The sequence below is a fragment of the Bolinopsis microptera genome, chromosome 1 (assembly GCF_026151205.1).
Source record: "Bolinopsis microptera isolate Bmic1 chromosome 1, MBARI_Bmic_1.0, whole genome shotgun sequence".
Lineage (NCBI taxonomy): Eukaryota > Metazoa > Ctenophora > Tentaculata > Lobata > Bolinopsidae > Bolinopsis > Bolinopsis microptera.
Genome location: NC_087072.1, coordinates 15,938,442 through 15,965,266, shown reverse-complemented (window position 1 = coordinate 15,965,266; position 26,825 = coordinate 15,938,442). Strand labels below are relative to the sequence as shown.

The window sequence follows — 26,825 nt, the reverse complement described above, 5'->3', positions numbered from 1 at the left end:
AGTTTTATTCTTTATTTTTACCCCAATAAATATCTGAGATCATGCGAGAAATCCTGAGCTGATTACTTTTTTTAAAAAACATTTTCCATGTTTTTTTTTGAAAAATTGACTAACGAACTCCAACGAACTCTAACGAACTCCAAATTTTGAACGAACTCCACGAACTCTACGCCAAAAATCAACGAACTCCGCATCTATGGGTAAATTGGGTTATGAAGGCCCTTGAGATTTTAGAATGAGTGCAAATTGTGCAGAATGGCCATGTTTATATACAATTTATGTAGCAACATGTACCCTAAAATGCTTACTTTTCGAGTTATTTGGGGAAAAACCAGAGAAAATTGGCACAAAATAGAGCAAAATTTGTTATATCAGCCATTTTTGCCTCCCGTTCTATGTTAATAACTCGAAAAGTGGAATAGTTCCATGTAAAACTTATTAATATTAGACGGGATTTAATGTGTGATTTTTATCCTACTGACGATGATAGGCATCATTTATTGTATATTATATAGGGCGGAGAAGATAATTCTAATCTCAGTTACGACCTTAAAACTAATCATGCTTACACAAAAACCATGCCAGCGATAAAGACTTTCAAGTACAACACTTTATGGATCAATTTAAAACCATTTATTCTTATAGTTAGTTATAGTGACAATCGCATTGTGCCATTTTATTCGGTTGAACTTTTTTCGTGATCAAACGACAATAACCAGCGCATGCAAATTTCCCAAATGTAACGATTGTATCCTCACAAAGCTTACCGTAAGATATTGAAGGGGAGTATACCGGTATTTTAGACTCTGAAGACGAGTTAAAATGTAAATTCTACAGAAATTAGTTGTTCTTATTTTCTTGTTTGCCCGTTTCCTTTGTTAGTTGTATGTTATCAGCTAAAAGAGCCCGACAGTCCAAATTTTGAATAGGGTAATCAACACGAATACGTTGATCAAAGATAACTATTCAACGTATTTAACGCCGTTTAATATTTAAGGCCTTACAGGGCCACACTGTATTATAGTTGGCGCTGGGTAATCATACTTAAATCTAAATACCCTCTTAAAGACCCTATAGAACAAACTTAATCTTATGGGTTCGCGAACCATTAAGCCCATGACGTAATCATACAATTACTGGATGTGACCCTGGTTTCTAACTTGAGATCAGCGTAGCACGTGCTGTACTATAGACATAGTGATCTATGCATAGTAATATCATCTTATCGTGGGGCAGTAGGACCTGATACAACAGCTATTTTATGGTACAGTGTGAGACCTTTCGTTGCCGGACCCTACAAAGGATCTACTCCGAGCCCCTCAAAGTCTATAATCGCCAACTTTATGACTATTGATGACTACGACATCAATATTTCATTAATCGATCCTAAATCGACGAGGTAACACTAATTATAATTAGTTAGTGTTACCTCATACTAGTAATTGTCCAGCTCCAATTCCTTTCATAGTTTGGGCAGCTACCAATGTTTTACTAGTGAAATTATAACTAAACTTTGATCTTGCTCCTCGAATCTAGTAATTTTATCTTAGATACAACCATAGTTAGTTGGAAATCATGTTCTGACTTTTGTGATTGTAGGTTCATAACAAATAAGTCTACTTCTGGCTGTCTGATGCGAGATGTTTGAAACCAATTATATAATAGGTCGATCTTTTACTATATAATATAGTATATGGATATAGTACCTTAGTATCAGTTATACTGTTAAACGTCTGTTTGTATTCATATTGCCTAATGAGTTAACTGAGAAGGTAATTGCCCACAATAAACACAGTCTCGAATTCTGAACTTTCCTCCCGACCAGTGATGCACGCCGCCGCCGGACGCCGCCGCGCCGGCACATTTTCACACGCCGCCACGCCGATACCTCTCAAGTCGGCGTGGCGTGAAAGGAAATAGAAAGAGTATGGAGCCAGTCGGGGTTGATTTTGAACTCTAGGAGATCCAAATTGTCCAACGACAATGTTAAGAATTTGATTTTTCTTAAATATAATTGTAAAAACCACCAAATATAATTGTAAAAACCACACTTATTACATCATTATTTCATGCACGCACGTACGCCACAATTTTTGTGGGCCTGGAAATTCAAACCTAAATTTTGACAAAATTATGTTCCACGCCACCGAACGCCGCCACGCCGGGCCATTTTGGGCACGCCGCCGCCGGTTGGCGAAAAATGAACCGGCGTGCATCACTGCTCCCGAAATCGGTTATCGATAACTTCAATGCAATTTCCTGTTCCAACGTCAATTCTCATTACAGTTCTGAATCAGCTGATTTCTCATTTCTCAGAGACAGAAGTTTCTGTGGTTCATGCAGCTTCCGTAAAGTTTAAGTTCTTATACAATTATGTACTTTAATTAGTACATTCTTATCAAGCAGGATTTAAAATCTTGGCATAATATACAGGCCTTGCAACATAAAAGCCCGCTTTCACCAAATTTGAGCCAAGAATTAAGCTTAAGTAAGGTTAATTACCTATTTAGCATGTTACATATATTCTCTGACAGGATAGCATAACTGTACTGGAGATACGGACCAAACCCTGGAGGAAATTCATTCCGTCCGATTAATCCATTAGTTCAGACGAGGATGTAGGAGACCCTTTGTGCCAGCCCGGTCTGAGCCACTTAGAAACATTTGTCAGTCATGACTGACGCATATTTAGTTCCGCTCGTTAGTTTTAGATCTGTGTAACTTTTTGTTTTTCTTCTTTGGACCGATATTAAAGCTACCAGTTTTACAGGATCTGATTCCGGTTAACGGGTAACCTAATCTAACTAATCTTATCCAATAATATAATTCTGCTTCACACGTTTTGTTATTGTTCTGTTGCCTTGGTACTGCCGAACAGGGTATATAGAGCTACTTGTTAGCAAGAATAACAAACCGAGTCTTTATTTTATCACGTAAGAGTCAGTTAGTGCCATGAACTTGAGACGATAATTAGTGAATAAGACGGTAATGAGCAAATCACTCAATTTACAACCAACATGCCGGTTTATTCAGGAGAGAAAACAGCTCGTATCAAAGACTGTAGCGTAGGGTACGCCCTTTCAAAATCCAAATTAAGCTATTATTACATGACTCATGTTGACGCCAATACTCACTTAGGTTGTTTCCAGTCGGTGGTTTGCCGCCTAGTGATTTCTTTTGAAGTTTTTTTTCGACCCCCGTCAGTTTCTTTCTGTCCGAGTCTGATCCGGTTCCACGCTTGGTTCGCGCCGAGTTTGAGGGGTCCTGGCAGAAATATTTTGATTGATTAAAGCGTTAAAAGTAAGCAATATAAAGATAAAATATTTAAGTTATTTGTTTTGAAATTGCATATCTATAATCTCATGAAAAAAAGTCTGACAAAAAATACCGCCTTTAAGGCTTTATCAAATTTTAACGCTTGCTCGGTAGCTCGGTGTGCAGTATATTAACGAAAAAATATCTGAAGGAAAAACAAAATAACCCTCACTCCTAAAATGTAATTTTCTAAAATTTAAAATCGCGACATTTCAGCAGCAATTATGTTGCTATTCAAGCTATGTTAATTAATGTAAGTATCCAGTAATAAATGTAGGCATCTAGTATAGTAATTGGACTGGCTTCTGGACATATTGACGAGTGATCTTTGCTAATATTTTATTTCATTTATTCTAAGCCAGTAGGGCGTAGGTTAATGTTTTCTCTTGTGTATAAGACATCAGTAAAGTTCAGTACTTGGTTATGCATTCTCTTCACTGCGTCCATTAAAGTTAAACCAAAAATGCATCAAAATTACATTTAAATTAACGCCGGCAATATTCGTCAGAAAAAAATCCGTTAAAGCATTCCTGTCGACAGAAAGTAGAGATCGAAAGTCAATCATTCTCTGACGTATGAGACAATCAAATCAAATTAAAATCAAATTAATTCAACACCATAATCATAGAGCCTCTTCATTTATTTATTTATTATTTTCGTCCTCCGACTTGTGATAGTTTATTTGCTTGTTTTAACGATTCCATTAACTTTAGAATTGTTTAAAGGATAGAGCTATAAAAGGTTCCGTCTCAATAATGCCGGATTCAGCCTCTTATCCTGACGAAAAACGATCGAACATAAGACTTCAGCTCAACGACCAGGTACCAAACTAATTACATGACTCAATCGGTAACTTTCGGAGTCCCTTCGTTTTTCAGCTGAGACATTTTATGCTTCTTTTTGTTTGCTGTTTTATTATTATGATTGCTTTTTCTGTGATGATACTGCATCTTCCAGCCCAATCTTGACATTTCAGAATATGGACGAGGACGATACATTGTTGTCTGACTTCTTCAGTGACCCTGACATTGACAGTGAGTTTATAAGTGAAGACAAGGGTTACTACAGTCTCAGGGACAGTTTTAAGGAAACCATAAAGGAAAGCCTCAAGGGTAGAAATATCACCAACAGTTTAAACGGACTCGACAGTATCAGAGATACAACCTTCAAGGAGAATTCTAACTCTGCTCAAATCGGTAGGAAGGATTTTGTTAAGGTTACTGGTGCTGTTTGGTATATTGTAGCTATATGTTTCAATATTGATTGGGATTTCATTTCCGTTGATCAATACAGTTACAAATCCCTTTTTTCTCTTGACGGCAAGTTTATTAATTACTGTAGTAGGTAAGGAGGAACAAGAATTTCTCCCTTTTTCTATTTTTTTATAAAGTTAAACGGTCAAAAATACGAGACGTCAATAATCTACATTTTTATATATTGATAATACTCATGAAAGCACACTGATGCACAAAGTGATGCAGGCTTCTTCGTTATTAGCAGTACGGTTCCTTGTATCAATAGTATAGCGTTTATTCGGACTATGGATCGTGTTAGATAAAATGAACCAGTTATGTACATTGTACTGGAACACCAACAATTATGGCATATAAACCATAGTTAATCACCCCTCGAACAGTACTAATGACGAATTAACTATGACCTTAGCTTTACGCAAATCTATAAGCCTACACACTCACACAGCATAAGTATAATATTAGGTCAGCTTTTATTGGATCGCTGATTAGTAAACCCTGGTTATTTTTAGTAAACCTTTAATGACGTTGGGTTTTAACTTCACTTTGGGCTCATCCAAAGTCAGGATTAGATATAAAATTGTCAGGTATTACTATTACAATTCGTCTGAGGAAAATATTCATACCTTATTATTCAGGGTCCAACTTAACATCGAAGCCATCTTGTCTCAAATATTTTAAAGTTTGACGGCCAAGGGGCTAGGCGGGATAGTGAATAGTGAATGATCAGCCTGCATTCCTCATGGTTGTTGGCAGTCACGATATATATAGTTAAACTTTATAAATATATATACATTATAAACTTTTGAGCTGCCAACTATAAGTTTAGTGATCTGCGTGACAGCGCAACTGTTATAATTAGTACAGTAACAGAGAGCGAGAAATTTTATTGTACGTGTTGCTAAGAGAAAAAACGGGAATTTGTAACCGCATTACCATCGGTTTCGGGTTTAGTGCTGGTTTCGTTCCATTTGCAGCTTTATGGTCATTTAACGGCATTTTGACGGCTCTTCTATGGTTTCACAATTGCCGTTTCGGTATAAACCTTCCACTAAGTTTATCGTTTGTAGTTAATCAATTTACCAGTCAACTCGTCTATTGCTTATCCTTGTCTTTATAAATGTCCATAACGTATTCGCCAAATCATTATTCAATAATATACTTGCTCTTTCCGTAGTAACGAAATTTGTTCGTTTAGGTTTCTATGAAAAGTCCATTTACTCTGCGGGATCTGGGAGGAACGAAGATGATTGTGGGCTCCAGTTGCTAGGTAAATTGGTTACACTTACTTGAGACCATGTTTAATCTCTGTAATATTATTATATTACTGCCTTTGTTATTTTCAGAAGCTAATTTTACTTAAGTTAAATGCTGTCCAACAGGCACACGATAGTTATATTTTCCTGCCCAATTACAGACCAACCGAATGATTCTAAAAGACGACAGACGGTCAACATATTGTATTGCAGTCTGCAGAACATGCTCATTCAGAGGCTGCAGCACAATTGCAGCTATTGCAAGGCCATGTGCAGCTCTCCACTATAGTCTATAAGTATAGTTAGTTACTGTTATTTCGTGGCATTGGCAGAGCTACAATCTAGTGGGAAGGTAGAAAGTAGGTAGTTAGTTGGTTAGTTATATTATATATATTATTATATATTATTATATATTATAGTTGGTTAGGTAATCAGGTACATGCTCCAATGTTCGATGGGAAATTTGAATTCTGTGGTATTCCGATATCGATGAGTGGAATACAAAATCGTAGCTATGCAACCTGTAAGATCCGAAAGCGGCTAAAAAATCCTTACGGAGGAACTGTTTAAGGTCCGTACACTTCCTAAGGGCTTTAATCTATTAACCTATGCAGCATATACCGTTTAGCCAAGTTCTAAGTTTTATATCAACAAATGGGACATGTCTTGATAGTTCATAGTTAACTTCGAGCAAGCTGGTAGTTTGAAAAAGAAAACCGATATTTCATTATTGGTTTTTTAAACTGTGCTGATATTGTAACGTTGCACTGCACAAGTCTGACCAACAAGTTTATTCTCTTGACACTCACATCAACAGCTATATTATGTAAAGATGTAACATTTTGATTAAATATCGATAAACGTTCACGGTTCATCATTCAACTTTAATAATAATGATTGTTTCTTGGCGATTGGCATAGCAATATCACAAGACACTGACCGATCCATCGTCGCGTTGGTAGAACGTGTCATCCATTGGGTAATGCTCCATTATAGCAAGTGTACAGTGTTCCATCGCTCAGCTTCATTATCGAGTGTGGTGTTGTATAAGCCAAGGACTGGCATCAAACTGTCGTCGACCGCTGGCTTCAAGTGAGTATGTGTACTGCTTGTTGATTATTTGCGATCTGATTGTTGTGACTTGACAGCAAGGCACCGTCTAATTACCCCCCTTGCTTACCAGCAGCAGCTGCTACACGGCCACCTGCTGCAGCCAGGCTCTGAACTTGTATGTACTTTCTCTTTGACGCTAATTCTACTCCAGGTGACGAATTTCGTCTTCTGAGGGAAGGGATTCAGAAGTCTTCCTCTGAACTGCTCTCTGAGATGGTGTGTGCTAATTGCTCCAACGGGAACAACAAGACTGCACTAGTGGAAGTTCCTAACGGGAAGTCTCCTCCGGTCTCAGAAATGAATTATGAGCTTGACACGAAGAAGGCAGAGCGTTGGAAACCCTATTCTATTGTGAAGCTAAGTGTCAGTGGGAAAGTGTACGTTACACTTCGTAAAACCCTCACTTTCTTCCCTGACACTTTGTTGGGATCAGATGAGATCGAGGAGTTTTGGAATGAGGAGACCGGACTTTACTACTTCAACCGTCACCGAGGTGTTTTCAATTCTATTCTCTTTTTCTATCAGTCTCGTGGCATTTTCAGAGCGCCAACAAACGTTGACCCTGATTTGATGAACGAAGAAATGGACTTCTTTAAGATTGATGTCGTGGCTTTATTGGAAGTAGAAGACCCAAATGCAGAAGAAGTAATTGAAGTAAAACTGACAATAAGAGAAAAACTTCATACCTTTCTCATGGAACCTCAGTACTCGAAAGCTGCACTATACTGGTCCTTCGCGGACATGGCAGCGATAGTTGTATCAATCATCATGTTGGTAGCAGAATCCGTGCCATCAGCTACTGTGTACTTTGAAAGTCCGAAAATATCAAACGTTTACTACGTTCTCTACGGCATAGAAATTCTCGTTAACGGCTTCTTCACAGTAGACTTTCTCCTTAAACTTGTTTCATGGCCAAAACCATGGTTGTTTTTCAAAAGCCCGCTAAATTTTCTAGACTTTATGGCGATCCTGCCATTTTACATGGAGCTCATAGCAATGATGACATCGAGTGGAAGCTCAGCCGGAGGAAAATTTGTCGTCCTGAGGATTTGCAGAACCAGCAGAGTGGTCAGAATCTTCAGATTTGCCAGACACTCGAAGGAATTACTGGTGGTCATAAGAGTGGTTCATAGTGCCTCCAAGGAATTTGCCATGCTCGCCATGCTCATCATGGTCTTCGTCCTTCTGTTCGGAACCTTGCTCTATTACTCGGAAATGGGATACGACTCTGGATACAACTCAATACCACTCGGTTAGTTATAATTGTCCTTAATTGAATTCACTGACTTAATGTCACATTTTGTGAAATGTGACATTAAATTCACTGGATAGCTATATAGAATATAAATGCGTAAATTACAAATTAATCTGCTTGACAAATGACATTGACACCCGTGCCCGAAAAATAAATGACTCCAATCAATGCCAGGATGTTGGTGGGCGATCGTGACAGTCACAACAGTGGGGTACGGAGATCTGGCACCTAAAAGCACTATCGGTAAGCAATATTACTACTTATTTACTTCAGAGAACCTAATACTCACAAAAAATGAGTGTGCTGATCTGTTATAATACATCTTACCACTTTATCATTTACTTTTAGATTAGTTGTTTGAACAAATGACCCATGTAACAAATAAATCTAACAATGTCTGATCACTACTTCAGGGAGGCTTATAGGGAGCATAGCAGTTGTGCTTGGCATTGTCATTTTAGCCCTTCCCATGACTGTGATCGTTTCAAAGTTCAACGAGTCGTACGGTGACGTGAAGCGCACAACAGAACGCCAGCAGCTTAAAAATGTTCGTGCTCACGCTATTCATCACGGAGCCATTTTTTAATACCAACTCAAACATTTTTCGACTTTGGGTTCATTTTAGTGAGTAGTTTTTCGTGTTTGAACGTTTTATTCTTGAGATTTTGTTAACGCATTTCAAAGTTTTGCAGATTGAAAAGTTTTAGCTATGACAACGTATTACGTAAATTGTTATCCTTATATGAATGTTGGCATTTCATTGCAAAGCAAAATCCATAACAAGGACGATTTACAGCCGGTGATTTGCTTAATGGCCTATATATACTGTCACAATTGTTTTAGATTGACCAAAATATTGGCCAATTGTTTGAACAAGACATCAAATCGAATTTATGGCATATAATACCCGACGACATTTTATGGTCTGCTAAAGGATTGTTATCGAAAATGTACATCGATTATCTGATACAATGCGAACAGAATAGTCATTGTGGGCAACAATCAACTGGTTAAACGATTAATTTAATGTTTTCCTGAAAGAACCAAGTAACCAGTTGGAACCCCTCCCCATTCCCAACCCCACAATATAATCTTACCACATCGATCCCACTTACTATCTCCAAATTGAGTCTGTCCGTATCGCTCAGTCCAGGAGAAGGAATTGGCATGCTCATTTCCAGTTCACGTTTAAACCGCTCGAAGTCGTCAAGATCAGATGATTGGGAGGGAGGTGTGTTCGGGGCCAACTCGGACTCTCTGCCACCGTCTGACTCGACTGGGTTCTGAGGGTTATTGAGTTATAAGTCACGATTAATTTTTATTTTAGTGCATATTTAGCCGATACGGCGGATATATAACTGATATAGGGTACTAGGGCGGGTGTCACGAGAGCAGTAGACACGAGGGTGTAGAACACAAGGGTTTAACTTTTCTAAAATCTGGCCATAATCTGCTCATCAAAATTATCTTTGAAACTGTACGTACGAGACGACAAATGATAAATTAGGATGATTTTATTTGGGTTGGGGCTAAGTAATTACTTATCCAGCATTGTGGCTAACTGCTAAGCTGCCTGTATTATTCGCCGAATTTAAATTTCTTAAAAATCACTGACTCAACTTAAATTGAGTCATACTAACGAGCAAAACCCGGTAAAACCAAGTTTGAAGTTTCTTTCCTGAAAATTTCCGAATAAACTTAGTGATGTCAGTTTCTCAAATTAGAAGTGTTAAAACTTATTTAATACTCTCAACACTACTATATAACAAATAATTTGAAGCTGCAATTTGGAGACGATAAAGGATATAATACCAATAATTTGATAAGGGGCAGGACACATTATCCAGCGTTTTGGCTATCATGCTGACTGTTATAGTAGAGGCTCTTACGGGCATTGTCTGCTCGATACGCTAGGGACCCCAGATACACCTTACTAGACGTATTTTTGACCGTAGAATCGATTTAAAGTGGTTTTAAGATGATTGGACTGACTTTTTGGGGGTAAAATTGCAAAAAACCGATTTTTGGGCAAAAAATAAGCCAAAAAACCATGTTTTTTGATATTTTGAACAAGTTAATTCTGTTGGCATGTCGGCAAAACTTGCATGGAGATAGCTAAAACACAGCCGCACAAGATGATATAAAAATTTGAAAAATCCCTCTATTTTTTTGGGGGTAAAAATCCAAAAAAGTAGTAAAAATTTGACTTTTTTTGCTTGAAGTTTGAATAATTTTTTGCAGTTGTATTAAATCAACCCAAAAATAGTCACATCGTGTTTGCCTAAATTTTTCCTTTCCGAGAAGTACCCACTTCATATACTTAATCGAAGTTTGAATATTGTCACTCCGCAAGCGTTTTTTCCAAATTTTCGACGCGCACTACGCGCAAAAGCATTTAGTTGTTATCAATTGGCACCCGCGCGTTCATCATAAATTTCAAACAGCTATAACTCAGCAAGATTATGTCCGTTCTAGCTCATATTTTCACACTAAATAGAAAATAATGTGATCTTATTGCTGACAAAATATGAATATAATTACTCTATTTGCCTTAGAGTAATAGACTGTCAAAGTTTAAAACGCGCATTGGTATAGCACGTGACTAATAAGGCCAAATTTTTACTTCTTAACATATTATCGATCCTTAGACATCATACTATTGTGTCCAATTAGCGGTTAGGTCTCTAAACTCGTAGCAGAAAACACGTCTTTTTGCCCGTAAGAGCCTCTACTATTATATTCGCCGCATTTAATTTTCTTTAAAAGATCTTTGATGCAATGCCACCACTCTACCACTTACTGAGGTCTGCCCAATATTTATTAATATGACTCACCTTAAATTAAGGTGTTAAGAATCCTTTTTATTGACATATAATGACGTGATTGGACCAGAGAGGTAATTTGGAAGAGTCACGTGTTTAGTGTTCCGACGTGTGAACCGTGGTCGGTGGTCAACATCTTGCTTATTGCTTTTCATATTGTCGGCCCCCCATTATATTCAGGAGCAGTTCTTTCTCAGAAGAGCTCGCGTTTGTGGAACCAAGATCAACTCTGATTCTGAGTTCGAGACTTATCTTATTAATCTCGAGGATACCAATTGACAAGCGTTAGAGGTTATAATTTATAGCCTAATTTGTCTTAGTCCTAAACTAATGCAATCCTTGATAGCCCGAGCGATAATCTATAGACTCCTTCGAGCGAGTCTATAATCAAGTCAAAACGTTTTACGCGGAAAGTTTTATCTTATTCATAATATATTAATTTATAACTCTTTTATATTTCTTATTCTATTCGATAATTCTTCTCCGTCACTAAAGTTGTCCCAGTTAGAACACCAGGTACACCCTGCCGTTCGTTTTACATGACCAGAGCTCAAATAGTTTAATACTACAAATACTACAAGTAATAATAATACTTTAAGCCCCTAGAAACTCCGTTATTCCGTTTTCTATAAGTTTAGTAGTTAAATGGCCCTCTAACTACCGTCAAAATGCGGCCCTCTCCTCTGCTCTAAGGGAGCGTTCACATATGACGTCAGCAAGGCTCAGACCCGCCTCCCCCCCCCCCCCCCGTCATCAACCGTCAGCATTTCCAAACCCCCCTCCCCCCTCGGCTGCTGACGTCATATGTGAACGCTCTCTAACATAGCTATGAAAAAATTTATCCCAATCAGTGCTTGTAGTTATCAAACGGTGTAGAACTCTCAAATATGAGTATATATACTCTATATACTATGATTTTTTTTTAATCTAGACACTTATTTTACTTCGGAGTATTCCAACAGCCATATTGTTACACAAGTGCAACCAGCCAATTACAGGAAACCGAAGGATTTGTTTTTAGCCAGTGACGGTTAAGGTAGTGTGTACCATACTTTCTTCGCCCGAGACTTTGCTGCAATGTGCAGCTCCTCATTTAACCCTCACACCCGATTTCTCGAGTATTCGGCTGAGTAGACCGGGGGGCTGCATAGACCACTCACGATCCTTAGCTGAATGTCAACGACACTCACCCCACGACCAGGCAGGCAGTGGGATTTGAACCCGCAACCTCACGATTGCAAAGCTGGCTAACCAACTGCGCTACCTGGCCGCGCTACCTGGCCGCTACCTGGCCGATGAGTGCGTCGCCAGTATAAGTAGTAAAACTCGACATGATTGCAATTTATATTAATATGGATGACTGCAGCTCAGGACGCATGTCCTGCAGGTTCTCGTGATCACTTTATTTTGATATTAAATCTCCTAGTCTAGGCAGTCTAACCATCAGGATTCAAGAATTTGTCATTAATCTTGATTCAAGATTAATCACAAATTTTCCTATTTATGGCTTGAACTTCCTTAATTGTATTGCGATCCATGACAGCCGTCACGTTTTCCAGTTTTAATTAGTATTAAATTTTATATACCCTGGCCGCAATATTGTGCCATCTATCATGCTGCTGTCAAAACATTTGAGGTTCATTAAGCATCTACATTCACAGCAGAAATAATGTCAGAGATCAAATCTTCTGTTTTCCCATCGTTTTAAACGCTGTTTGTGAATAAAATACTCTAAAAATAAGATGCAGAGAATTATAAAAAACTGCCCCATTTAAACAATGAAAGAGATAAGTTTTCAACACAGAAACGCGCGAATGAATTAGCTCAGGTCTTTTATAAAACAACTTACGCGTCTCGTTTCAATGTAAAACTTTTGCCCATGCTCAACAATCGATGATAATCAAGTTCATTCCAATTCCATATTGACTGATTGTCTTGATAACATGCTATAACTCACCGAAAAACGCGATTGGCTGCCACCTGCAGCCGTACTTTCACCGAAAACGGAGTCACTGTCGTCAGATATCTGCAGTTGCAGCGCTCTCTTCATCTACTCAGGAGTTCTCGTTAGAATGACATATTTGGAGGGCTCAGTACAATTCAGTAGATTCTACCAATGGTTGGGTGTTTAATTATTTCTAATTTGTCTTAACTTCAAAAGTTAGCTAGACTCGGGTTTCGGATTAAAATTGTAAGGTAGCGCATATTGTTTTGTAGATATTGATATATTATTTATAAAACCTCACGGTTGCTAGCACAGGATTCGAAAACATATTTTTTGGCAACTGATTTGTAGCTGCCTGGTTAGATATGTCTGTATGTGAACACTGGTCATATCAAGGCAGAATCAGATTGTTGAAAATTGGCACCTTTTCAAATTTACAGTCGCAGATTTCTGAGTTTAAATATTTCATGGGATATTAATTTGAACTTAAGATTGGATAAAGCTATCCTAACTTTGTATAAGTGGGGCGTTGTTGCTTGAACATACTGAATAGCAGATCGGTCTATTAATATAAACATTTAGTGCACATCTTTTATAATCTTATAATGAGAGAATAATTTAAGTTGAATGGTGGCGGGACCATAAAGTTACTCCATTATTCATTTACATAATATCACAAGAAACCCATTCCGTTTCATATAAACAAATGCATTTAAATGCACACTTTGCAAGGTTTTGTGTCCCAAAATCCACCAAACTAGTTGATTTTTCGAATAACTGTGGCCAACTATTAAGTGGCTGCTTAGTTTTATAAAATGGGGTAAGGCTAACCGACCAATAAAATGAACTCAGTTTTTTACTACTCAAGTAATAGTATCGCGATCTCACAAGCGGCACTTACAGTTACAATAAGAGGTCCAGCCGAACCCAGACAGCCGTGTGACTTATAGAGCTCTCCTTTATAATTATAGCTGCAGGTAATGGGCCAACAATTCATCCAATGATTTAGGACTACTTTAAATCTAGATTATGGGCAGTTGAAGTAGAGTGATCGGTTTGACCCAAATTTTGCAGACGCTGCCTTTTAAATAGCATCCGTTCACATTTTAAGTGAGACGTTATCGTTTCTAGGCGTTTTATTTCTAGATTAGTCCGAGTCGCACCTTAATCCACGCTCTTACTGTAAAGTGGTCCATCTCTTTTATCTGTAACGTACTGCAGTACCTTGTCAAACCTTGCAGAGCTAAATGACTACGATATTTGATCGTTCGAGGATCGGGATTTAATATTTATCGAGGTGGTCTTGCCATTTGACAACGACTATAACTCAGTATAAGACATAAGTATGTATACAAATTCGAATATGTTCGTAATAATGGCTGTTCAGGGGAGTCCGTGAACATTACATTGTCATTAAAGATACTCATTCCTCATTATCATATACTGTTTTTGTTGGAGCACCGAAATATTTTTACCCACAATTGTTAATAGGTAACAAATTTTGCTTGCAGATCTTGTTTGCAAGTTGACAAGAAAGAAGTCTGATCAATCAATTTCGTTCATTTAAAAAAAAATGGAATAAAATTATATTGTAAATGCTTACGTCAGGGTCGGAGAGAAAGGATGCTCCTACATTTTCCAGCTCAGAATCATTCAGCTCATCGTCTTCAAAACTGAAAGGGTCAGGTTTAATACACATCACAGAATTAACTGTTAATATAATCATTTATGTACGATACATTTTCCACATCGCTGCATCCAGAGGAATAGTTGGCGAAATGGTGGCATGCTCGGGCTGAAATCGAGATGGGACAAGTTAGCAGCTCGCTATGTATCATAAATTTTGCAGCATTGTGTGAGGCAAACATTTCACCCCTCGACATTTGACACTCTAACATTCCAAATGAGATTTTTGTTTATGGAATTATAAGGTTAGGATTAAGACAGAAGATCGGTCCAGGGAGCATGGTCTGGAAATTATTGGTCCTAAACTACACAGTCTGGACTCTGATTTCGGGTAGATGGGGGTACGGTAGAAAACACATACAGCCTGGTATACCATGGACACAAACGCGGAGTTATACACTGAAACATCGATAAACTTAGTAATGCCTATGTATAATAACTTAATTTAATTGCTGATTTTGTTCTAAATATATAAGCTTCAGTCTATTTCCTCTCACGAAGCCCTGCATTTTAATCACATGAGGGGAATGTATAGGCATTTATTGCTTGTTTAATTGTTTTTTTTTGTGCTTAATTCATGATTACTAGTATCTGAGATTCTGCGATTAAATTTATTTTGTTGATTATAATGTTGTGATTGCATAATTTATTGTAAATATAATATGTTTCAGAATTATGTAATGTAACACGATGGAAATATTTTAAACGGGTCATATCCTGTCCAAACCCAGGATGCATTTGACATACGTTGCATGCCACTTTTCGCGCGCGAAGCGCGCGCCGCCGTATTTGGATACGAAACATGTATCAAGGATGCATAACATGAAGAATTCGTTGTAACTTTGTATAAAAAGCACCGATATAGTTGTTTTGTCATTATTTAACGGTCATTGGTCAATTAGTTCGATGCTCAATGCTCATATCAATGAGTCATATCAAAGATGCAATGTTATTGAAGGCTTTGATACATCTCCAAAAGTTGAAAGATTCATGCGAATATACATAGTAGTGTCCATGGTAAAGAGAGTATCAAATAATCCACCGTACTCTCTACCCTCTTGAGTAAACACCACCGTACTGTAATCTGGAACCTGTTCATCTGGTTTCATCTTCAAATTCAGTTGGACCCTGATCAGCATTTAACAAAATTAAAAATCGAAATTAATTTGTTCGCCGGCTTATTCTGATCATGTTTTATATAGGAGTACAGGGAGGGGATCACTTTCCGAATGGAGCGTCGTGACGTATGTCTCATGACACTTCTTTGAATCTAAAACGTTCCACAATCCACTTCCCCTAAACATCCTTACACACAACTACGCTGTTTATGTTTATTAATTTAACTGTTTAACTATTTAACCGAATAGTAGGGACTCTGCAGTTTGTATGCAGTGGCTATCCGCTATTTATAATGAGTAATGGTCGTTAGGCTTGGTATTTAAAGATACGTGGCATCCCGGGTTAGCAAGACAGGGAGAAGTCAGACATATTTTTTTGCTATTTTAATTTCAGTTACCAGAAATTGACAGAAATCTAGAAATGTCTGCATTACTTATTTAATTATACTAACTAAAGATGATTTCACGAGCTTCGGATCTGGTCGGATCAACTGAATATTTAATCGTTGAATCCGGTTTGGCCCGGTGGGAAATTGTTGACCTAGTTGGTCACTAGTTAGGATTTGGTAATCAGGGTTACGTTAAGATGTAGTTATAAAGTCAAGGCTAAGGCTAAGTATCGTATTGGAGGTGGCGAGACGTCACCCGACGCATTATCGAATATTGCGGCGTTGTTCGAATGCTATGGTGGTGTCGATAATCAAATTTTATTTCGACGAAAGCTGTAATTAGTACCGCCTAAGAAGTTAAGAAATTAGGGAAGCAACAACTCTATTTAAAAAAGATTTGGTTGAAGTGCCACTATCTATTAACTATATCAAAGTTATAATTTCATAGTTAAGTGGTTACTGACGAAATGCCATTTTAAATCCTAATTACTTTCTCTAGAATGTTTAACTTGAAAACTCTCTGCGGTCTCTGAAATTGGAAACATTTCCTATTTCTTACAGCCGAATTTGTTTCCCATTTCAAAAGTTTTCCTATTTCAGGGAGCATGAATTAATATTAGTACGACCCCAGCGGGATAAAAGATTATGTTGTGAATCTAATGTTAATCAAGCACATCTCAACACCGATCGAGTATCCCTAAAATTAAGTACCTAAAATCAAGGTCACTCTCCGAAAAGCCCTCGTCATGCAGCATCTGCTGAAGTATCATGGTGGACTCGCTTATCACCGTACCGCTCTCTGGACTCACCACTCTTATTGACGGATCCTTTGCGTCCGGATGATCTACCTGGGGTAGAGGTGAAGTGAGTAAATAGGAGAGATTTTTAGTGGTTACTGGTGCTGCTACAAACCATTAACAGTTTTAATTATGGCAATGGCAACCGCGCCAGATTTGAAATACACAACCTCCTATTTTACCTTTCTACATTATTATACTAACCTAGTGTAAGCAGCATGAGATATGAAAATATCGACGGCGACACATTGAATTAAAGTTACGTATTCAAATGGGGGGCTAAATAAATAGATTAATGGCTAACTAAATATCACACTGCTATAAACACAGAGGTACTAACTACTAACTCAATTCAAAAATTGTATTTTTTCGACGGATCTTTCACTAGCATAGATTCTCTACGATCTTTCTTCTGATCACCTCTGCCTCTGTGAGGCCTTAAGCTCCTGATCCATCTAAGGCTTATATTTTTCTTCACTCTTCATCTTCTTACTTACCACAGGACAGTCCATTAATTCCAAGATAATACTATTGTACATATTAACTGCAGAGCACCATCTCCTTAACAGAGCTCTAAATCCAGATTATCCGCTTTGAAATCCTCAAACACAACACTATTTAAATCATAGCACTTTATCACCCTAGTATCGTTTACAGAGGCCTTCAGGCTCACTGACACTACAAATTTAACAACAAAATGATCTGATCTAGTCGCAGATTCTACAATACTGATGGAATTTAGAGAGTCTTTGGTTGTTATCACGAGGTCTAGTGTTACTTCATTTTTGGCGAGTTCTTTCCAGTAGTACACATTGAATGAAACCAAACTGATCTAAAAGGGCAAGAAAATTTGCAGGATAAAGATCTTTAGGTCTTTCGACTATTCACTGAATTCTTCTAAGAAGTGACAATAAGTCTACCTGGCATTCTTAAACCAAGAGTGCCAGGTAGAATCTTGGTGTAAGGTGGTCTATAATAAACTACTAATAAGTCTGATTATCCCACTATTGGTTTCAACAACTTCCATGACTTGATAAGATTTATACCTCTTGACTCTACAATAATTGTTGTCAACTTGGGATTCTTATTTAAGATCATCACTATTCCTCCACCACTACGATGGTTCCAGCCACGTATCATGTAGCTTTGCATCGCCTCCCCCCTGCGCACACCCCTGCTTTGCAGTATCAACTTAAGATCTTCTTAAGAAAAGTCTGCTGAAGAAAAGAGATATCAACGTCCTCATCAGTAGGGTGCGCCGGAACTTCAACTGTCTTGTTGACTAGACGATTTACATTGAACGTAGCAAAAAACTAGCCAATCCCAAGTGGCCAACTATCCAGCTCTCTTTTTCGAAGTTTTGCCCCCTTGAGGTATAAGTTTTTATGCTTCAAGCCTACTTGTTTTGGCCATGATGTGACTCTGCTATCTCGCATAAGAATGACATAGTCTGTAAGCTGAAGTAGGTGTTCTTCACCGTAGCTACACCTTGCCGTATCAGACACACCTTCCAGCTTCCAACTAAGAAAATAAGTGGTATTCACTTCAAACGTTTACCTTAGTCGCCCAATCCTAAAAGTTGATCTAACGTTCATTTCACCATATCGGCAGTTTAACTGCTTGTTTAAATAGGTACTTATTTGTGGCACTAGTGAGAAAATCTTACAAAGGGCCAGACTGAGTGTTTAATTCAAAGGGGTTCAATTGACTCTCTCCCGTGCTATATGTCAACGTCACAAAGGCAACCGGGATCACATACAGATCGGCTCCATTATGTATTCAGTCAATAAAATAGCATATTTGTAATTATATTCGGTGCAAAATGTTTAAGGTTGCGTTCTGTTAACCTGGTAAAGGAAGAATTTTATTTTAACTATGTAATGAGACGCATCGAAAGTTTTATCAAAGTATTAACCACAGGACGGAGGCGACTAGAGTCTGGATCAGTTTTTTTTCAGTTTTTTCTTAGCACCGGATTTCATTTTTATAGAATGGGAACAAATTTCCAAACAGTGGATTTAAAAAACAAAAAAGGCAAAATATTTGTTAATTCTGACCACCACGCAGTAGTAGTAGTAGTAGTAGTAGTAGTAGTAGTACACTATTAATAAAATTTTGTATGTTCCGATCAACATTGTGATTGATCTATTAAGATTTGATAACTGGGATTATTTCATTATCATGAGCCTTATGTGAAAAAATAATTTTTGAAAATTAATACGGTGTTCTAAATATCAAAATTACCAAGATGATAGACTTTCTCCTTTCCCTTCGTTCTTTTCGTTGAACTCTAGGAGTTTTCTTAACGTCTATGGGTGCTGTTTCTTGCGTCGGTTGAGAATCGAAGAAACTTTGGTCTATTACAATCTGAAAAAGAAACATGTGTAAATTACCGATGTTACTAACATGTTTATAACTCGAGACGTTACTCTATAACACACTGAGAGAAGTGATCACTGTGACTGTGTGTTGTATAATTATACGTATTTTACGAATTTTTCGGCCAATACGAATTTAATGAATATTACAAATTCCACCGAATGTTTAAGTTGTTTAATTACGATTTTAATAACAATATTCTAAGGAATGCACTGTCGTGGCACATGAAATTATTGCTTTATCATTCACAAGGCCACTCATAATGAAGCAAATAAATAACATTTGTTCTTATTCGTTCTGCAACAAAAAATAACAAAAAAAAAACCAAGAAAATAAAGCTTAGCTCTAAAACTATCGCTAATTTCGATTTATTGTGCATCCAATTAATGACGAATTTATAAAATTTTCGGGAAATTGACGGATTAGGTTTGGTCATTATACAGTCACTATACGGTCACGATACGGTCACTAAACTGCCACGATATGGCCTCTATACACGATACGGCTTTTATGTAGCCACTTACGTTCAAATATTTTAAATTCAGAAAATTTGTACATTTATACTTATAGTGGCCGTATCGAATTTTAAAGAAATTTCTACCGAATTGTTCAACTAAACGCTTATTTTAAAGAAATTTCTACCGAATTGTTCAACTAAACGCTTATTATAAAGAAATTTCTACCGAATTGTTCAACTAAACGCTTATTTTAAAGAAATTTCTACCGAATTGTTCAACTAAACGCTTATTTTAAAGAAATTTCTACCGAATTGTTCAACTAAACACTTATTTTAAAGAAATTTCTACCGAATTGTTCAACTAAACGCTTATTTTAAAGAAATTTCTACCGAATTGTTCAACTAAACACTTATTTTAAAGAAATTTCTACCGAATTGTTCAACTAAACGCTTATTTTAAAGAAATTTCTACCGAATTGTTCAACTAAACGCTTATTTTAAAGAAATTTCTACCGAATTGTTCAACTAAACACTTATTTTAAAGAAATTTCTACCGAATTGTTCAACTAAACGCTTATTTTAAAGAAATTTCTACCGAATTGTTCAACTAAACACTTATTTTAAAGAAATTTCTACCGAATTGTTCAACTAAACGCTTATTTTAAAGAAATTTCTACCGAATTGTTCAACTAAACACTTATTTTAAAGAAATTTCTACCGAATTGTTCAACTAAACGCTTATTTTAAAGAAATTTCTACCGAATTGTTCAACTAAACACTTATTTTAAAGAAATTTCTACCGAATTGTTCAACTAAACGCTTATTTTAAAGAAATTTCTACCGAATTGTTCAACTAAACACTTATTTTAAAGAAATTTCTACCGAATTGTTCAACTAAACGCTTATTTTAAAGAAATTTCTACCGAATTGTTCAACTAAACACTTATTTTAAAGAAATTTCTACCGAATTGTTCAACTAAACACTTATTTTAAAGAAATTTCTACCGAATTGTTCAACTAAACACTTATTTTAAAGAAATTTCTACCGAATTGTTCAACTAAACGCTTATTTTAAAGAAATTTCTACCGAATTGTTCAACTAAACACTTATTTTAAAGAAATTTCTACCGAATTGTTCAACTAAACACTTATTTTAAAGAAATTTCTACCGAATTGTTCAACTAAACACTTATTTTAAAGAAATTTCTACCGAATTGTTCAACTAAACGCTTATTTTAAAGAAATTTCTACCGAATTGTTCAACTAAACGCTTATTTTAAAGAAATTTCTACCGAATTGTTCAACTAAACACTTATTTTAAAGAAATTTCTACCGAATTGTTCAACTAAACGCTTATTTTAAAGAAATTTCTACCGAATTGTTCAACTAAACACTTATTTTAAAGAAATTTCTACCGAATTGTTCAACTAAACGCTTATTTTAAAGAAATTTCTACCGAATTGTTCAACTAAACACTTATTTTAAAGAAATTTCTACCGAATTGTTCAACTAAACGCTTATTTTAAAGAAATTTCTACCGAATTGTTCAACTAAACACTTATTTTAAAGAAATTTCTACCGAATTGTTCAACTAAACGCTTATTTTAAAGAAATTTCTACCGAATTGTTCAACTAAACACTTATTTTAAAGAAATTTCTACCGAATTGTTCAACTAAACGCTTATTTTAAAGAAATTTCTACCGAATTGTTCAACTAAACACTTATTTTAAAGAAATTTCTACCGAATTGTTCAACTAAACGCTTATTTTAAAGAAATTTCTACCGAATTGTTCAACTAAACACTTATTTTAAAGAAATTTCTACCGAATTGTTCAACTAAACACTTATTTTAAAGAAATTTCTACCGAATTGTTCAACTAAACACTTATTTTAAAGAAATTTCTACCGAATTGTTCAACTAAACACTTATTTTAAAGAAATTTCTACCGAATTGTTCAACTAAACGCTTATTATAAAGAAATTTCTACCGAATTGTTCAACTAAACACTTATTTTAAAGAAATTTCTACCGAATTGTTCAACTAAACACTTATTTTAAAGAAATTTCTACCGAATTGTTCAACTAAACACTTATTTTAAAGAATAAAGGATCAGGAGGCGCACGCAGAGTCTACTTGTTTAAAACGTGAATAACAAGTAGTCTCCATGTGAGCTATGACGTAGTGTGGCTGGCGAGTAGTACCTAGATGCGTTACCAATATCGCGGTTGCAGGAGTTTGGTTATCTCGTGGTTTACTGTTTATAAGGACGATTAGAATTTAGATCAGTTAGTTCTAGAGACAATCTCTCATATTCGTATACAACTAGGTGTTGTGGTCAAGATAAGTTCTGGACGTGTTATTGTTTGTTGACTATTGTTTATTGCTCGATCAACGATCGTACTTGGTACTGACAAAACTAAGTTAGGAGTCACCCCAACGCAAGAACAGAACTTAAAGTAAACGACTTCTAACATGGTTGTAAGGCTTTTAGATTGTAAGAGTTTGTATTCCATCACTCATCATCATTCATTAAGTTCTAATAAATTTCTATTGTTGGGGAAAATGCACTCAACGAACTTTTAAAAGCAATTTACCGATCCTTTTACCAGATAAGTTACTTAGTCGCCATCTCAAAATGATGTAACGTTCATTCACATATGAGTTTAATGACTTGTTAAAAGTACTATGTTGTGGCACTTTAGGAGAAAGATCTTCAAAGCCAACTGAGTGTTTAATTCATAAGGGTTCAATTGACTCTCTCCATGCTGCATATGTCAAACGCACAAAGGCAACCGATCAGACATCGATCGCTCATTTGCTATCATAAAATCATATTGTATTATATGCGGTGTTGCTACAACTCAAATGTTAAGCTTAGGGTTCGTTTTAACTGGTATAGGAAGAATTTTGATTTTAACTATATGAGTACCACGAAAGTTTAGTCAAAATTAATACCATACCAAGGACGAAGGCGACTAATCTGTCAGTTTTTTCGTTTTCTTTTAAGCACCGATTCATTTTTATAGAATGGGCAACAAATTTCCACGTGGATTAAAAACCATCACAAGGCAATATTTGTTAATTCTGACACCCAAGACGTAGTATATATAGAGTATAGTGTACACTAAGTATAAAATTTGGTATCTGTTCGACTCAACATTGTATTGATAATTAGAGATTTGATGGATTATTTCATAACACTGAGCCTATGTGTTATAAATAATTTTTAATTAATACTGTCTTGAAATTATCCAAAATACATCAAATGATAACTTTCCTTCCCTCTCCAGTCTATTCGTTGAACTGCTAGATTTAATCGTTAACGTTATGGGCTGTTCTTAGCGTCGGTTGAGAATCGAAAGATAACTTGGTCTATTACAATCTGTAAAAATACATTGTAAAATAACGTGTTACTATCTTGTTTATACTCGAGGACGTTACTCTTTAACACATCGAGAATGGTCAATCACTGTGATGTGTGATCGTATTAATTATACGTATTTTACGATTTTTCGGCCAAATGAAGAATGTAAGGATAATTACAAATCCACGAATGTTTAATTGTTTAATTGATCGATTTTAATAACATCATATGAAGGAATGCACTGTGGGCACATTGAAATTATGCTTTATCAGTGTTAACAGGCCACTATAATTGGACAACAAAAAACTTTGTTTCTTATTCGTTCTGCAAAAAAATAACAAAAAAAAACCAAGAAATAAGTTACTCTAAACTATCGCATTTCGATTATGTGCATCCATAATGACGAATTTTATAATTTTCGGGAATTGCGGATAGTTTGTCATTTACACATATACGTCACATCGTCACTAACTTCCACATATGCCTCTATACCTACGCTTTTAGGCGCCACTTAGTTCAAATATTTAAATTCAGAAATTTTACATTAATACTTATTGTGCTATCGATTTTAAGAATTCTACCGAATGTTCCCACCCAACACGCCCTATTTAAGAAATCTACCGATTGTTCAAATTACAACGCTATATTTGAAAAACCTTTCGACCGATTGTAATAACGCGTTTTTTTAAGAAATGTCTCTTACGGAATTGTTCAACTACAACACTGTTAAAGAGATTTCTGACGAATTGTTGCACACACGCTATTTAGAGATTGGCTCCGATTGTTCAACTTAACGCTTTTTAAAGAAATTTTACCGAATGTTCAATCAAACAGTTGTTTTAATATCGTAATTTCTACGAATTGTCAACTACAGTTATTTATAAGAAATTCTACAATTGTTCAGACTAAACTTTTTTAAGAAATTTTACCGAATGTTCAACAAACGCTATCTTAAAGATTGTTCTAGCGGATTGTTTCAATGAATACACTTATTTGTAAGATGAATTTCTCACCGGAAGTTGTTCAGCGTAAACATATTTAAAGAATTTCACGAAATTGTTCAAAGTAAACACTTATTTAAAGAAAATTTCTACCGAATTGTTCAACTAACGCTTATTTTAAAGAAATTTCTACCGAATTGTTCAAAAAAACACTTATTTTAAAAGCAAATTTTCTACCGAATTGTTCAACAAACGCTTGTATTTTTAAAGAAATTTCTAACGAATTGTGCAACTAAAACACATATTTTAAAGAAATTTCCCTACCGAATTGTTCAACTAAACGCATATTTTAAAGAAATTCCTACCGAATTGTTCAACTAAACACTTATTTTAAAGAAATTTCTACCGAATTGTTCACTTAAAATCTATTTTTAAAAGAAATTTTCCTCGAATTGTTCAAACTAAACACTTATTTTAAAGAAATTTCTTCGAATTGTCTAACTAAACACTTATTTTTAAAGAAAATTCTTCTACCGAATTGTTTCAACTAAAACCTTATTTTAAAGAAATTTCCTACCGAATTGTTCAACTAAACACTTATTTTAAAGAAATTTTCAACCGATTGTTCAACTAAACACATTATTTTAAAGTAATTTCTACCGAATTGTTCAACTAAACGCTTATTTTAAAGAATAAAGGATCAGGAGGCGCACGCAGAGTCTACTTGTTTAAAACGTGAATAACAAGTAGTCTCCATGTGAGCTATGACGTAGTGTGGCTGGCGAGTAGTACCTAGATGCGTTACCAATATCGCGGTTGCAGGAGTTTGGTTATCTCGTGGTTTACTGTTTATAAGGACGATTAGAATTTAGATCAGTTAGTTCTAGAGACAATCTCTCATATTCGTATACAACTAGGTGTTGTGGTCAAGATAAGTTCTGGACGTGTTATTGTTTGTTGACTATTGTTTATTGCTTGATCAACGATCGTACTTGGTACTGACAAAACTAAGTTAGGAGTCACCCCAACGCAAGAACAGAACTTAAAGTAAACGACTTCTAACATGGTTGTAAGGCTTTTAGATTGTAAGAGTTTTTATTCCATCACTCATCATCATTCATTAAGTTCTAATAAATTTCTATTGTTGGGGAAAATGCACTCAACGAACTTTTAAAAGCAATTTACCGATCTTTTACCAGGCTTTATAAGCCTATAAAGCAAAAATAATTTATTGTATGGGATATGTTAATCATAGTGATCTCAACTGATTGTAACGTTCATAAATCATGTAAGTATTCACTATAAATAACATGGTTGTAAGGCTTTTAGGGAGATTATGATGCATCACTCATCACTCATCAGTCATCCTCATTCATCAAGTTCTATAATATTCTCGCATTGACCTGGCAATTTCTAAAGAATATATCCACCATCAGTATCTATTTGTCATCACTTTCGCTTTCACTTTCACTATTTTGTTGCGGTTGTTAACTACAACCTCAAACTTTAACCAGGGTCTAGCGTGGTATAAGCGGTCACTATAATTGCTGTTTTTAACTACATATCCTATCCTTGCAGTTTATTCTTGGTTTATTTGCGCTTTATGGCAGCAATATATTCGGAATTCGTGTACTCAACTCGAGTAACTCGATATCACAATTGTACAATTATACCAAAATAAAAAACCAGAAAATCGCAGGATGTCTAACTCTAACATGACTGAAAGGGTGTTTGAGGATGAGATGGTGGAAGCTCAGCTCTCCAAGATCAAAGTATACGGATATACACAAATGGTGATGCTAGTCTCCTCAATAATCATCAACACCACACTTTGCGTTTACTTTGTCCAGAAGAAGAAATACAAGAAGACATTCCACTTGGCTTATCTAAATCAAGCAGGATCGGACATTCTTATAGCTTGCTTTTCAACTACCATTTCACTGCCAGGTTCGGGAAGGTTCATAACATTCCATGAAATTTTACAGATTTTCATGTCAAAACATTGAAATTTTTAATTAATGGAGATTCCGCTAATAAAGTTTTAAAAGTGGACACTGGTCAAGGATTTATATTTTTGAAATCATCGCTGTATTTAACCAAAAACATTCCTATATGTGTTTAATTTTAAGCCAATATCAGTGCCATTTTCATCACTCAGTAACCCTATGCTGGATGCAAACCGAAGAGATAGCAAGGGTATTCTGTAGTCTAGTACCTCCAATACAGATTATGGTGACCCACATCAACTTTCTAGCTGTTATACCCCTCACCTTTGATCGACTGATTGCAGTGACCTGCCCTTTTAGGTAAGCTTTAAATCGATATTTACGAGAACCTTAATACCGTTGTGCTTTGATTGAGTTGAACAATTTAATTATAATAACAATGCTACCTGCCATGACTCAAGTTGAATGACCCTGTGCCACATCGCAGGTACAGAGGGAACAGACGTGCACACAGTATCCTCATCTGTAGGCTGATTGTAGTATTCTGGCTGCTACCCATTTTCCACGGTGTTGTAGCCTGGACCATGCTCTCCATCAAATACTCTGAGAGTTACCACTATAACCCTGACACCTGCAGTTGTTCCCTTCCTCCATACTCACAGGACAGAACTTTCCTATTCCTCTTTCTCTACCTACCAACCCTGCTTTTCATGGTCCTTCCAACTCTTTTCAACATAGGCGCTTACATTCGCATAATTTGGAAGATAACAAAGTTTCGGTTCTCCTT

The 26,825-nt window shown here is 36.1% G+C and overlaps 2 protein-coding genes across 2 annotated transcripts in view; one reads left to right on the top strand and one right to left on the bottom strand.

Moving 5' to 3' along the window:
* Positions 1 to 26,825, bottom strand: part of LOC134820455 (uncharacterized) — an 84,684-nt gene that overhangs the window by 51,270 nt on the left and 6,589 nt on the right. Inside the window, exons 4-9 of the mRNA XM_063830877.1 lie at positions 19,194 to 19,316; positions 16,864 to 17,000; positions 14,563 to 14,632; positions 12,972 to 13,064; positions 9,308 to 9,475; positions 3,135 to 3,264 (exon numbers count right to left, since the gene is read on the bottom strand). Of these exons, the coding sequence (XP_063686947.1) occupies positions 3,135 to 3,264; positions 9,308 to 9,475; positions 12,972 to 13,064; positions 14,563 to 14,632; positions 16,864 to 17,000; positions 19,194 to 19,316 (721 nt within the window). The remainder of the gene's footprint in view (positions 1 to 3,134; positions 3,265 to 9,307; positions 9,476 to 12,971; positions 13,065 to 14,562; positions 14,633 to 16,863; positions 17,001 to 19,193; positions 19,317 to 26,825) is intronic.
* LOC134818136 (shaker-related potassium channel tsha2-like) lies at positions 3,992 to 8,937 on the top strand. The gene is made up of 6 exons (XM_063827571.1): positions 3,992 to 4,136; positions 4,292 to 4,511; positions 5,767 to 5,838; positions 7,089 to 8,189; positions 8,367 to 8,435; positions 8,606 to 8,937. Exons 1-6 carry the CDS (start codon positions 4,071 to 4,073, stop codon positions 8,776 to 8,778), a joined length of 1,701 nt encoding a protein of 566 aa, XP_063683641.1. The 5' UTR covers positions 3,992 to 4,070; the 3' UTR covers positions 8,779 to 8,937.